The 14,632-nt window shown below is 41.2% G+C and overlaps 1 protein-coding gene across 5 annotated transcripts in view; it reads right to left on the reverse strand.

The window, feature by feature from the left end:
* GRIA2 (glutamate ionotropic receptor AMPA type subunit 2) overlaps positions 1-14,292 on the reverse strand; it is a 270,236-nt gene extending 255,944 nt beyond the window's left edge. For 2 of the 5 annotated variants that reach the window (XM_075347586.1, XM_075347577.1), the window contains exons 1-2: positions 13,967-14,289; positions 12,509-12,649 (exon numbers count right to left, since the gene is read on the reverse strand). In XM_075347586.1, the coding sequence (XP_075203701.1) occupies positions 12,509-12,649; positions 13,967-14,054 (229 nt within the window). In that variant the 5' untranslated portion in view covers positions 14,055-14,289. Of the gene's footprint in view, positions 1-12,508; positions 12,650-13,966 lie in introns of all 5 variants that reach the window. The other 3 variants (XM_075347593.1, XM_075347571.1, XM_075347564.1) reach the window with 3 other exon arrangements.
* Between the last annotated feature and the right edge of the window lie 340 nt (positions 14,293-14,632).

A 14,632-nucleotide genomic window follows, 5' to 3' on the forward strand; every position in this document is an offset into this window, starting at 1 on the left:
TACGTCCAAGGTCGTTAAGGGGTTAAGACCCAGTTCCCACGCTGTGTAGTTTTGACACGTATCTTCAGAAATCTGCAGCAAAATCTGCATGTCCATTGTGAAGCCAGCAAAGTCTAAGAGAATTCAGAAGTGCTGTGCCCACGTTGAGTATTTTTCCCTTGCGTATTTGGTGCAGATTTGGTGCAAAAAAAAAAAAGAAAGAAAATTGCATCAAATACGCAAGGGAAAAATACTCAACGTGGGCACAGCACTTCTGAATTCTCATAGACTTTGCTGGCTTCACAATGGACATACATATTTTGCTGCATATTTCTGAAAATCTGCGTCAAATTCCGCGTCACAATTCGCAGCGTGGGCACAGGGTCTAAAGGGAATCTGTCACCATTTTGCATTTTTTAGTTATTAATATGGGCATACAGGTGGCATAGAGGTGAAATTAGCCATATCTGTATGCCTCCTGGATGGTGGGTTTTTGTCATAAATTCTCTTCTATACTTTCGATCTTCCGGGCTATGGAGCATGTGCTTGCTGCCCAGCAGATAAGCCTGCCTCCAGTCTTCATTATATAGGACTCCTCCTCCCCTTCTCTTCCCTGGTGTCCCTGTGATGTCAGGTATGTGGTCGGAAATCTAATGTCTGCGCATTATGCCTGCCATCCTGCAGAGGAGAGATGGCAGGCAGAATGCACAGACACAGAATTTCCGTCCGCACACCTGACTTCAGAGGGACTATGATGAGAAGGGGAGGAGGAATCCTGTATAATGAAGAACAGAGGTCGGCTTATCTTCTGGGCAGCACATGCCCCATAGCTTGGTAGATAGAAGATATAAAGGAGGATTTTTGACAAACGACCTATCATCCAGAAGGCATACAGGTATGGCTAATTTCACCTTTATGCTACCTGTATCCCCATAGTAATAATTAAAAAAACTCAAAAAGATACCAGATTTCCTTTCATAATAGGACATCAATTTTATAGCCCTGGAGAAAAAACCTTTAAAGGAAATCCCTGGCGTCTGAACGCTTATGAGTCCAGAGGGCATACAAAGACAGCTGTCAATCACTAGTAGGACTCATATGCATACAGATACTAGGGATTTCAGTGACAAAAATAGAAGTTAGGGTTCACTCACATCTGAGTATAAAAAAATTTAATCCAGAAAAGTTGGGCAAGTGAAATCCGTTTGGTATTCTGTATATCATGAGAGTCCTTTTTTTTCTTGCCTATCATCCGTATGACATGTAACTATTACTCTCCAATCATTTACAGGACCATTTACATTGTAATGTAATGTAATGGTAATGTATATGTAAAAATTGGATGGTACAAGGGAGATACGTGGGGGGGTTTCGCACCCATAGACTTGCATTTGTGAGTCTCGTCCGATTTACGTGAACATACACAGAATACTGTGATATTTTCCTCAGGCCGAAAACAGCTGAGCAAAACAAATTGAAGATCAGCACTGACTTATTGAATACCATTGGTGCAAGTGCAATGTGATATTTTTATCGAATTGGACTAGAGGTATTTTTATGCAGATGTCAGTAAACCCTTATACTGAATGTTTTCCAACAAACCTGTATATCATTCTGCTCAACTTCTCCTTCTCTACATCATACTGCCCACAGATCGGACTGCAAGTACAATCTTTGAGTTACATTTACATGTTATAGATGCTTATCATATTTTTCGTTTTATGCACCCAAATTTAAAGGACGAAACGAGGAAAAAAAATGTTAAAATGTGGGTTCGTCTTATAATCCTAGTGAGTTTTGTAATATCTCACCAGGGGTTACGGTGGTGGTGGAGCGGTTCAGGAGGGTCACAGGAGGCAGGGTTGAAGATTCTGCGAGCTCGGAGGAGGGGGTTTTGCAGCTCAAGAGGGCACAGTGGATGGAGGGTCGACGATGCTGCGGGTTCGGAGGAGGGTGTGCCGCGGTTCAGGAGAGGCAGTGACACTGCGGGCTCGGGGGTATCGCGGTGGCAGGCAGCATTGATCTGCTGGCACGCTGCGGGATCCATTGAACTGTTGGCAACTGACGCAATGAACTTCAGGAAAATAGCCACAAAGGCGGTTCGAGCACAGATATGCCTCCTTGGCCATTTTCCTGAAGTCCATCTCATCAAGTGCTGGCAGTTCAATGGAGCCTGCAGCATGCCATCAGATCAATGGTGCCTGCCGACGTGATAGCCACGCACCCGCAGTTATCGCTGACCCTCTGTCCCGTGACCCTCCTGAACAACTTCACTGCAGGTAGTGACACTCCCCCTTCCTCTGAGCCCTCAGTAACGCCGACACTGCGCCACCACTGCCGCTCCGGTAAGGCATATTCGGATTATAAAATCCACCCCCATTTTTCCCCATTTTGGGGGGAAAAAAGTGTGTCTTATATTAAACATGGTATATTTAGCCAATAGGTTGCAAATCAAAACCTGGGTCCTACAGAAAAACATATGCTAAGCAAAAAGGTAAAAAGCATAGGTTTACAACCAGAGTTCTGAACAGATTTATTACTAAATATTAATAATTTAAATCCAAAATAAGTTAATGTAAAACACTTACATTTTATTTAATGCATTTAAATGTCGCTATAACAAGACAGCACTCTCTATAGTACATAACCTATAAATCAGCCAGTGGATGTAAACCACTACAGAGTACTTTATGTGTCGCTCCCACTTGTGCTTAATATGGACGAGGGCAATTCAATAAAAATTCAGATTGCACTCGTACCAATGTTATTCAGTGACGCAGTGCTGATCTGCGAGTTTTTCCTCAGCTGTATTTCCGCAGCGTGCTGTGTATGGTTGCCTATATAGCACAAGACTCTCCAATGCAAGTCTATGGGTGCCAGAATAAAAATGGGCAGCACATACCATTTGTATGCCATCCATTTTTTAAGGATACATTACCATTCTGTAGCATAGGACACTGTAAATGGTCCTGTAGAATAATAATTCTTGAGAAAAAAACATAACAGAGAGAGGTAGAAAAGGGCTTTTGTTCACCGCGCCAATGATCACTGATGAATTTGTTGGATTTATGTAACTTTATTTTGCACAGGTCTACGCGTTTCTGGAGGCTCCGTTCCCTTCTTCAGGACAGACAGGCACAAGAAACATCAAATCTCTGGGATTTGATGTTTCTTGTGCCTGTCGGTCCTGAAGAAGGGAGCTGAGCCTCCAGAAACGCGTAGACCTGTGCAAAATATATATATAATAGCTGGCTGTAGTACGCCCGGGATAGTAACTGTCTCTCTTTGAGTTTCTGTCTGTCTCTGTTTGTATCAGTTTCTCTGTCTGTGTCTGTATCAGTCTCTCTGTCTGTCTCTCTCTATCTCTGTGTCTCTCTATATCTCTGTGTCTCTCTCTATCTCTGTGTCTCTCTCTTTCTCTGTTCTCTCTCTTTCTCTGTGTCTGTCTGTCTCTCTCTGTCTGTCAGTTTCATTCCAGGTCTGTCTCTTTCCCCGGCTGTCTCTGTCCCCGGCTGTCTCTGTGCCCGGCTGTCTCTGTGCCCGGTTGTCTCTGTGCCCGGCTGTCTCTTTGCACGGCTGTCTCTTTCCAGGGCTGTCTCTTTGCCCGTCTGTCTCTTTCCCCGGCCTGTCTCTTTTCCCGGTCTGTCTCTTTCCAGGGCTGTCTCTTTCCAGGGCTGTCTCTATGCCCAACTGTCTTTTTGCCCAGGCTGTCTCTTTGGCCGGGCTGTCTCTTTGCCCATCTGTCTCTTTGCCCGTCTGTCTCTTTGCCCAGTCTGTCTCTTTGCCCGGTCTGTCTCTTTGCCCGTCTGTCTCTTTCCAGGGCTGTCTCTTTCCAGGGCTGTCTCTTTCCAGGGCTGTCTCTGTCTGTTTCTCTGTCTGCCTGTCTCTGTCTCTCTCTATCCGTCTCACCACTGACATCATATTACTTCACACAGAAGCTTCTTATACTAACAGTTTATTTTGTTCCTATAGCAACCACTGACAGTTGCTATTAATGACCTTTAGCTCCCACCTCCTTTCAGTTAAATGGAGACATTTTTTTTAGTGTAACTGTAAAGCACCAGGTTAAATTTTCCTGTCAAAACATAGTATATGACGTTCCCTGAGTCACATGGAGCGTCTGTGCAAAATTTTGTGATTGTAAATGCGACGGTGCGAATTCCTTTAGCGGACATACACACACACATACACACATACACTGAGCTTCATATATTAGATATATATATATATATTATATATATATATATATTATGACAAGCCTGTACCTTTGAGAATGTATGTAAATGTGCAAATAAGAATAAACTATAAATGACCAAACAAACCTAATGTTATTCCTCCCTACTGAGTATGGAAGCTTACAGTGATTTATACAAAGAGCTGTCATTCAGGAATTAGGCTGCCCACCTTTTATGGTCTGTATTATCGACATACCTGACTGCACCACTTCTATGGAACTAATGGTTATAGTGATCCAGATGTGTTTCGTTCCCGGTTTCAGGGCCCTGAGACACAGTCATATTACTTTCATGTGAAATTTTCTTCCGTATTATGAACATCTGGCCAAGCCCAGCCTAGACTAATAAACTGCTGACAGGTCGCAGCAGTAATCCATCAAACCATCAACCAGCAGGTTATTAAAAATCTGTCCTGAGCACAAATGTAAGACCTTAGAAGAAATATTCGATATGCTTAGTTCAGCTTTACCAAAGTCAGAAGTAATTATAAATATTCTGCCTGGAATATATAAAAAAGAAAATGTAGTATTCTAAATTGCTGCATTATAATGCAGAGACCCCTAATTTTTGTACTTTGCAAAATAACAATAGATAATATTCAATGTGGCTTAAAACCAAAATAAGAAAACTAACACAAATATTTTCTAATCGATATGGCTTTTACTCTAGTGGTATATTCAAGAAATGCTATGGCCTTCCCACTAGTGGATAATAGTTTTGTACCTGCCACCAGCTGTGGAGCCACTGATTGGAGACCACTGCTGTAATGCTAGACAAGTTCATACTTTAAAGCCTCTTTCACACGTCCGTGAAAATCACGCACGTTTTTCACATACGTGTCAAAGGTCCGTATTGCCCTCCGTGTGCCGTGTTTATGGCACACGTGTGTTCTCCGTGTGCTATCCGTGATAACACACGGAGAGCGGCAACTTTCTACTCACCCATCCCTGGTGTTGCTGTCCATGGTGCTGATCTTTGGTCTCCAGCCCTGCCGACTCCCCGCTGCTGCTGCTTCCGGCCCGCAGTGTAGTGAATATGCCATGAGCATAATGAGCGGGGCTTGGAAGCAAGTGACAGCAGCGGCAGAGACAGCAGTGCTAGAAATGGTGAGTATAGAAATTCCTTTTAATTCACAGGCACGTGTGTTTTGTCCGGTGCGTGTCACACAGATCACATTCGTGTGGTCAGTGTGCGGTCCGTGTGACACCCGTGATGCCGGAGAAAAACGGACATGTGTACATGTGGAGCACACGAGCACACATATGCTCCACACGGACACACGGTCCATGGCAAAACACGGACATGAGCGCAGACCCATTGATTTTAATGGGTCTACATGTGCCCGTATCTCCAGCACGTGAGGAAATGGACCAAACACGTACCGGATACACAGACGTGTGAAGGAGGCCTAAGACAGGCTTTTTTTTTCTTTTTTTGCCTCTCCTCTTTACAGCAACCATAACTAATTTATTTCTTTGTTGTTATGCCTACATTACGCTTTGTAATTACAGTTAATATGTGTAAATAGTTTTTTTTTTGGTATATGTGTGTAATAAAATTTATCTTAGATTAAGAAAATCAGATTTTTTCATATTTAATTTCTGATGGGAACTTTTTTCTTTTTTTCCCAGATACTTCATTCATATATATATTTTTTACATAATGTAACCTTTTGTTAACTAATAGCGGAACTATTTATTTTTTCCTTAATGCTCATCTTTTCCACTGTAACTGGGGCATCTGTAGGAGCGCCAGTTACAGTGAAAGATAGCTCCTTATAGTGCTAAAAAGCAAAGGAAGAGCTGATCTGGGTCTTCTATGACCAAGCATGTCTGCTATGTTAAGCAGAGACCTGGCAATCACATCCTCATGAGGTCTTACAGAAGGTGCCAATGGTTCTGTTCGATGAATACCCCTCATTCAGGGCCATGTAGCTGGCAAAATAGAAGACAGAAATGGTGATAGACTGTTTCTGTCTTCTCCCCATGGTCTATGGTTGTGTCTCATAGGGTTGTTCTTGCTACTGATAGACTACAGGAGCAGGAACTTTAACTTCATTTATAATGGTACAGATTTATACCCTAGGACCAAATACTGTAAATATATGGTGCTTGCTTGTTATCAGGTTAAAGTTCTTCATTGATCCTGATCCTTGGTCATTGTTATTATGAACTGTAAAAATAAATAAGCCTATACTCCCCTCCAGTGTGGCCGCTCTTCCAGTGATGTCTGAAGTTGCATTCCCCGAGCCCACATGACATTGTAATGACACGTGAGCCCCATAACCAATCAGCGCCTGGTGTCTGTCTTCCTGCCTTCAGCATTTGAGCAGGATGTGAGTCCTGCACTGACATCCTGCTCAAATCTCTGAAGTCAGGGAGAAGGAAGTTGGTACTGATTGGTCACAGAGCCCGCGTGTCATAACAATGTCACATGGGCTCTGGGAACGCGACTTCAGACATCGCTGGAACTGCAGCTGCACTGGAGGTGAGTATAAGCTTATTTATTTTTCTGGCAAACAAGGGGAATAAGAATGGACAACCCCTCTAAATGTTTCTTGCTATAATGCCAAAGTGAGGCATTTACCCTTCTTAAAAACCTTTCTATGATGAACTGCCATTGAGAGCTGATATTAGAAGCTTTACGTTTAGATAATGTTAAGCACACTTTAGGCGCACACCTGAACAACTCTGGGCCACAGCTATATAGACAACTAGGTTTAGCATATGTTCACATGGCACAAACGAGCTGTAGATTTTCAGTTCAGGTTTTGCCAGAGGATAATCGACATAATGTGATAGAACAGTGTGGTTGAGATGTTACCAAATCTCATTCATACGATGCATAAAAAAACCCATGTGGAAGTCGATCTGCATTTTTTTAATCTACAAGATGTCATTTTATTCTGCAGATTTTGACTTCATTGGCTTACACAGTGTGAAGTCTGGATCTTGCTGATAATTCATTTCATTTTTTTTCTGCTCAATGGTTGTCTCTTATGGATTTAACCTGATATGGGAGAATTAGTGAGGTCCAGGTGCCATATAAATAGGAATCATATGCATGAGCCATTTCTGTACTTTTCTTACAAAATTGCCTTAGCCATGTTAAAAAATAAATAACCCCAGAGTATATTTTATTTTTATAACTTTCTGAAGCATTGCTTTTAGAGCAGGACACAGTACGTTTAGAATACACCATATGGTTCAACATGAAACACCTACGGGTCCATTATATGAGAACCATGGGGAGTCCATGTACTGCCGCACAGTGCTTATCACATGGCTGTGCCATGGGCTTCAGGTCCTAAGCTATTTCCTGAATGGTCCAAAAACACTATTAAACGCTAAATTTACTTTAAATTATTATGCAGCTTGAATTTGGATTTTTGTACATTAAATATTGTTTATCCATGTAGACGATATGATGGTAGCATTAAATAGCATTGACAAGGTCAACAATTTATGGAAGAACAGTTCAAAAAACGATGCTGATTCAATGAAGATAGACATCAAGTATACATGTAAGCACTGGCAGACAGAGATAGAAAAGGGCCCCTGTGTAAGAACAGTATATGGGCCCTTTGCAGCCCAAGACCTCATCATAATGTATAATTCATTCTACTTTGGAGGTAGAAATGGGCCCCCTTAACCTCTTGGGGTCCTGCGTGGCCGCACAGGGTGCATCAATGATATGTCCGCCCCTGCACGTAAACACAGAAGTATACACTTAGCCATAACAGAGAAAATGAATACAGGTGAGATCAGAATGAGATTGTGTTTATAGATGCTAAGCACATTTTTTGTCTGGGAGGACAATATCTGATGCCAGTAACAAGATCGTATTGTGATACCTGAAAGAAGGTGTTAAATACATATCTACTACACCGAGGCTTATTATAGGTGTGAATCAGGAAAACTTGAAAATCTGTTTAGGCTCCATGGTCAGCAATTGTCTCCAATATCCATCTGATATGACTATCATGAGTAGACATATCATTGGTGCAGCCGTCAGGGGCCCAAGACGTAAGGGGGTCATTTCCACCTCTAAAGTAGGTATAATTGTGCAGTATCATGAACTTTGACTGCAAAGGGCCCAATTACTGTGCTTACACAGGGGCTCACTTCTATTTGTGTCTGTCAATGGTAACGGACATTTTTAGCTAGACTGGTAACTGTCAGAAGATACATATAATCATGTTAGAAATTAATTCCAACTATGGTATACACCTAGCCTAAGCCTTCTTTATAAATCTTCAGGTATAAATTAAATGTCACATTTTTATTGCCGTAACTCAGGGACAGTACATTAACCTCTGAGGGTCCCTATGCAGAAATGTATCTGAGCCTACTGCTAATTAATAAGTCACCTGTCCTCACTGCCACCCCAGTGTCCTCCTATGCTAGTCGGCGCACACACAGATGCTAGTGGCGGTGTCTTGGAGGGGGAGTGTCTCTTACTCCCAAACCACGAAGCTTATTATTATGGTGACACACATACTGTTGCTCTGTTGGCCAATAGGCAGATGGTTGTGGTGGCCACTGAGCGCTCTGAGTGCCAAATAAATCCCCAATGGTTTGTCTTATTGTCTATTACTGTATACCATATACTTCTCTAGCATGCTTTATATTGGATTGACCTCTGTTATTGAATCAGCTCTGTTCTGTGCTTATTTTGCAGTGTAACCCCTGGATTATCTTCTCGAATTGACTCCTAGACTATCTGACAACTCTCTCTGCCTTACTTCCCAATATCATGGACTTGAATTCAACTATCCCGTGACTATGTTTGTGTTCCAATTTTTTTATTCTACACATTTCTCTAATTTTCACTAGTATTTTACTTGTTTTGTCAGCAGCTACACAGTATCCAATGAAGACCCAACGAAGGCTAGCAAAGACCATACTGCTGTGCAGGTGTATATAACACCAGGGAGATCTTGGGACCTGCCAAATGGAGTAGTCTGTGATATTATTTTCTGGGTTGACATATACCCTTACAATATAAGTGTGAGGTGGCTTTTACAGTGCATTTCTCATTGCTCAGCAAAGCTTCGGTGGATCACAATTCAGTAGTAATTGTAAGCCATGGGAATGAATTACTAGTGTAGTCTCCTATATGAGTACACAGAAAGCAGACATAAGAGACTACACAAATAATTATGGTATACCCATTGCAGAGAGTGGGCAGGACAGTTATATTTCTTATAAGATGGCAGATGTCCCCATGGCCCCTGTACATATATCAAGTCCACTCTTGGTCTTATTTTTCAAACTATAGAGTAATATGTGTTCTACAATTATGATTATCTTTCTCAAAAACACTAAGGTTTTTTTCTCACCGCACTTTTATACTGTATTTGATATATCTGTTTGTACTATGAAAAAAAAAATTAAATTAATGTGTTTGTATCTACATAGAATACAGTAAGGGAAACGTGAAATGGGTATTAGTTAGAGAAACATTTGTACATATCTGTTTCGATCCGTTCTTTTAAAGGATACAGAGTCTGCCATACTTATTCACTCTTTGAAAAGACAAATTAGGGGGATTTTTTAGCATTGCAGTCGATGGAAGATGGATGTAAACGTACTGTCAAACGTTTGCATCCATTTTTTATCAGATATTTTTATTACAGACAACAAGTCATACACAAATCCAATCCTTTTAAAAAATAATTATATGTTTACATTAAAAAAACAGTTTTGCTTAGTTTAAAATACATCCATTTGCATCAGTTTTACAAAAGATCAGGTTTAGAGGCATCAACCAATCAAATAGCTTCTTTTATTTTTTAATCTGTACTGAAACAATAAGAAGGTGACTCCTATTGGTTACTCTGGGAAAAGCTGGCACTGCTTTGCTGAACAGTTCCTCTGATAATAAGCAGCTGAGAAGAATTATAATTCTTAATCGTTTTGTCACTATGGATACTGAGATTATTGAGTATTCTTTGCCAGTCGGACTGCTTGACTCTGGGGGCTGCACGACTTTTCTCAACCAATGAGATGACAGGTAATAGTTAATTAGGATACTGCACCCACTAACATAGTTCTCGAACAAGAATTTAGTAGGCCGAGCAGTGGGCACAGTACCAACCGTTGGCTCAGTTTAATTGTGCCATAAAATGGAGGTCTGTCCCGATTGTAGATTTTCTCGAAAAGGCCATTCTTTAAATACACAAATTATGGTAATTCCAGTGATGCTACTTTCCTGACTTTTTCCATATCAATAATAAAAATAGTCCTCCATGACCAACTCCTTGTCTAATTCTTTGGAGACTATGGGGGCCATGAATCCACACAAGATCATCTAACCTCCATTCTGTCAACAAGATAAAATCTTGAACATTGTACTCGTTAATGTGTCAAAGGCTTACAGTGGAAGGGTTCACTTAATATTCGCCATGGACATGAGTGGCCACTTTAATTCAGACCACAAACAAATGTAACACCGTAGAACACAAACAAATGTAACACCGTAGTACACAAACAAATGTAACACCGTAGTACACAAACAAATGTAACAGCATAGTATCTTAAACTACATTACGACAAACTATTGATTCAAATATTAGAGCCTATTGCCATTGATCTATTGCTTACATGAAAGAAAGAAGTTAAATTAAGCTAAATTAATTCCTAAAGTAGCCTGATTTGCCTCGTATATGTGATTTTGCTCTCTTTATGGTATCCTCGTACATTCATTGGTAGCAGTGAAGATCAATCTCTTACTATACATGCATCTGCCCTACATACTCTACAGTATATCCATCTCCTGTGGATAAATCACAGCAGAGTGGCCATGGATATGCTGCATAGACCGGTGTGATGCACACGATGCCGAGTGGACAACACACAGGACAGAGAAAAGCATCCTTCATTTCCGGTGCTGAGCAGGACTGAAGCCGGTCTGCACTGAGCCCCACACATGGGCAGGGAGGGGTGCGCGGTACCCGCAGGGGAGTTGTATTAATGCACAGATGCATATTACATTATATAATAGGGATAATTTTCAGCACAGGGATTATTTATAGACATTGTCTCCATAAATACAGATCAGGGCTAAGCAGTAGTGAGAGCCCATGGCTACAGCAGGGTTATTGTGCTGCCTCCTCCCTTGTCCTCACTGTTACTGGACCTGCAGCACAGGCTGCTAATGAGAGCTATGTGCATGAATCAGCAGCCCCTTGTCATAATGTCAGGATGCAGGGATCCCTGCACTGCTAGAAGTCTACAAGCCAGCAATACAACGCTAACGTCAGTCCTTTGGCTTTCTTTCTCGCTACTGCGACCTGATTTCTAAACTCCAGCATATTGTACCTGTGATCCACATCTTTTATGGTCTGCATTGCTAGTGACTGACGTGTGGATCTGATATCTGTAGAGTATTTGTCGTATTAATAATAAACTCATTCCTCGTAAAGCAGATGGGACAGTAGTGGCACTGCACCGCCATTCCAAGTCACAGTGGCCTTCCTCCTGGATCTGCTTATTTTATGTAACGTACAATGTTAGCTCCGTCCACATGAGGATTTGTGGTACCAATGTGTAATATGATGAATGATTCCCCTGTATCGATCACTGGAATCACCAAAACACCAACCGTCAGATGGAAGCCCATACACAGCCATATAAAATGTTATGCAACTTAGGGAAATGAATTTGTTTTGGATTGCTAATCAATGGGATTATCTAGAGAGGCGATCAATCAGTGGCTATAAATAGAGCAGTTTATGTGCTGTGACTACAGGAGCCTGCATTAACAAGACGCGGACATTATAACCCACCTCCTGGGGAGCGATGGTCCGCTTTATGCATTTGCCATAAGAATAGCTTGGTGAATGTGTAACCATTCCAATATGGAGACATTACTGGGAGTAAAATGGCTGATCATCATTCTGCATCTGCACATATTTAATTACAAATCACTGCCCCATATGTTGTAGTGTTATCACATGAATATATTACTGGGGTCTACACAGCACATCAGACACAGCCGGCTGCTCTGCAGTATGTGGCTCTTATAGACCTATATACCGGTCTCTGCTAGTGCTATGTGGTCGCATGTAGAGGAATGTGATGATGCGGTAACAGGTCCCAATGGCTATGCTCCATGTCAGGCATGTCAGACCACCATTGGTTGCCAGAAAAAAGCATTGCAGGACAAACTTGCAGTAATATAGGTAGGTGAGTGTTTGCACCGCGCTGACTATTCACATATAGGAGAATAGTATATGTATATGCATCACTTATAAGCATTTATAATAAGGATAATGAAAATGTATTACTCACAAGCATTGGTTACGGCAAAGCTGTTAGCTACCTCCAGATTGTCGATATGGGGCGTCAGTCTAAACTCTGAAACGGAATTGAAAACCATCCCTACCCGAAATGCACTGTATTCCTGATCTGCACCCCTTGGAAATAATCCTCCTGGAAAAGATGACATACCATAATGTTATATATCTCAGGATCATGTACAACAGAATAAAACATATTAGCAAGAAAAACTGCAATCGCCTAATTTTTAAAGAAAATTTCTGCTTTATTGTTCTATTCTCATCGGTATTAATAATATAGAGCATTTATGATGATGTTTGTAAGGTGCTATGTAACCAATGATGCTATATAAAGGAATAAAATAAATAAATACCTATGGAGCTATGGTCAATTACCAAAGGTGCAGATGCTAAGATGAATCCTGTCAACTGGTCATTATATATTAGGGGAAGCTGAATCCAGCACTGATCCCTGTGATCTAGAGATATATTACATATATCATGGCAAGTTGGGTCCTGCTGGCCAACTCTAATCACAGTGACTGAATTATTACATAGTATGTACATAGTATATATTATGGAATATGTACATGGTATATAATGAGATATGCACCTAGTATATATTATGGGATATGCACATAGTATATATGTGATATGTACATAGTATATAATGAGATATGCACATAGTTTATATGAGTTATGTACATAGCATATAATATGAAATATGCACATAGTATATAATGTGGGATATGCACATAGTAGATATGAGATATGCACATAGGAAATATTAGTTGTGGGATATGCACATGGTACATATTATGGGATATGCATATAGTACATATTATGAGATATGCCTATAGCATATAATGGGGGATATGCACTGTGCACATAGTATATCTGAGATATGCATATAATATATAATGTGGGATATACACATAGTATATATGAGATATGCACATAGTAAATATTAGTTATGGGATATGCACATGGTATGTATTATGAGATATGCACATAGTACTATTATGAGATATGCATATAGTATATAATGTGTAATATGCACATAGTATATATGAGATGTGGGATATACACAGTATATATGAGATATGCACATAGTAAATATTAGTTATGGGATATGTGTATAGTATATAATACCGTATGAGATATGTATAATATGGGATATGCACATATGATATATTATGGGATATGCACATATATTGTGCGATATGTACATCGTATATATTATAGGATATGCACATAGTATATATTATGGGATATGCACATAGTACATATTATGGGATACCCTGGGAACATGCATCTCGCTGTGCAGCTGCAGTCCCTGTAATGCTGTGGATATAACACATATGTATTATTATGGCTTCTGCTGTGGTGCTGTATTCTCTATGATCTGATTGCTATTAGGAAAACATCAGATCCATCCAGCAGATTGCACTATAGATATAAAGGCTCTTACCTATTTGTATGCTATTGGAATATACTCCAATAATGAGTCCCCACAGAACAGGAACCAGGAAGACAGAAATATACATAATCTTGTGCATTTCCAAGGGAGAAAAAATCAAGCATCCAAGAGAACAGCTTCGTGTGGATATTGCAGTGGAGATTTAGATCAGCTGCATGCTTCTGAAATCATGGACAATCCGAAAAACACAAGAGCTGAGGGCTGATGGAGTCTGGAAGATGGAGGCTGCCCTGGCTCCTGGATGCTTGGATGCAGATGTGGTCCCTGTGTCTCAGTATTGTTCATTCAGACACTCAGAGAGGAGGCAGGCAGACGGGAGCGAGCAGCGGGGGCGAGCACAGTCCTCCCCCAACCAGCAGCTCTCTTCCTTCCAGGAAATAAGACAAAAGGAAGCAGCACAGGAACACACAGCCCTACAAGGAGGGGTGCAGAGCTTCCAGCAGGTAACCCCACACCTCACAGAGCAGTACAAGGAGGGGTGCAGAGCTTCCAGCAGGTAACCCCACACCTCAGACAGCCCTACAAGGAGGGGTGCAGAGCTTCCAGCAGGTAACCCCACACCTCAGACAGCAGTACAAGGAGGGGTGCAGAGCTTCCAGCAGGTAACCCCACACCTCACAGAGCAGTACAAGGAAGGGTGCAGAGCTTCCAGCAGGT

This window comes from Anomaloglossus baeobatrachus, chromosome 1, assembly GCF_048569485.1.
Source record: "Anomaloglossus baeobatrachus isolate aAnoBae1 chromosome 1, aAnoBae1.hap1, whole genome shotgun sequence".
Taxonomy (NCBI): domain Eukaryota; kingdom Metazoa; phylum Chordata; class Amphibia; order Anura; family Aromobatidae; genus Anomaloglossus; species Anomaloglossus baeobatrachus.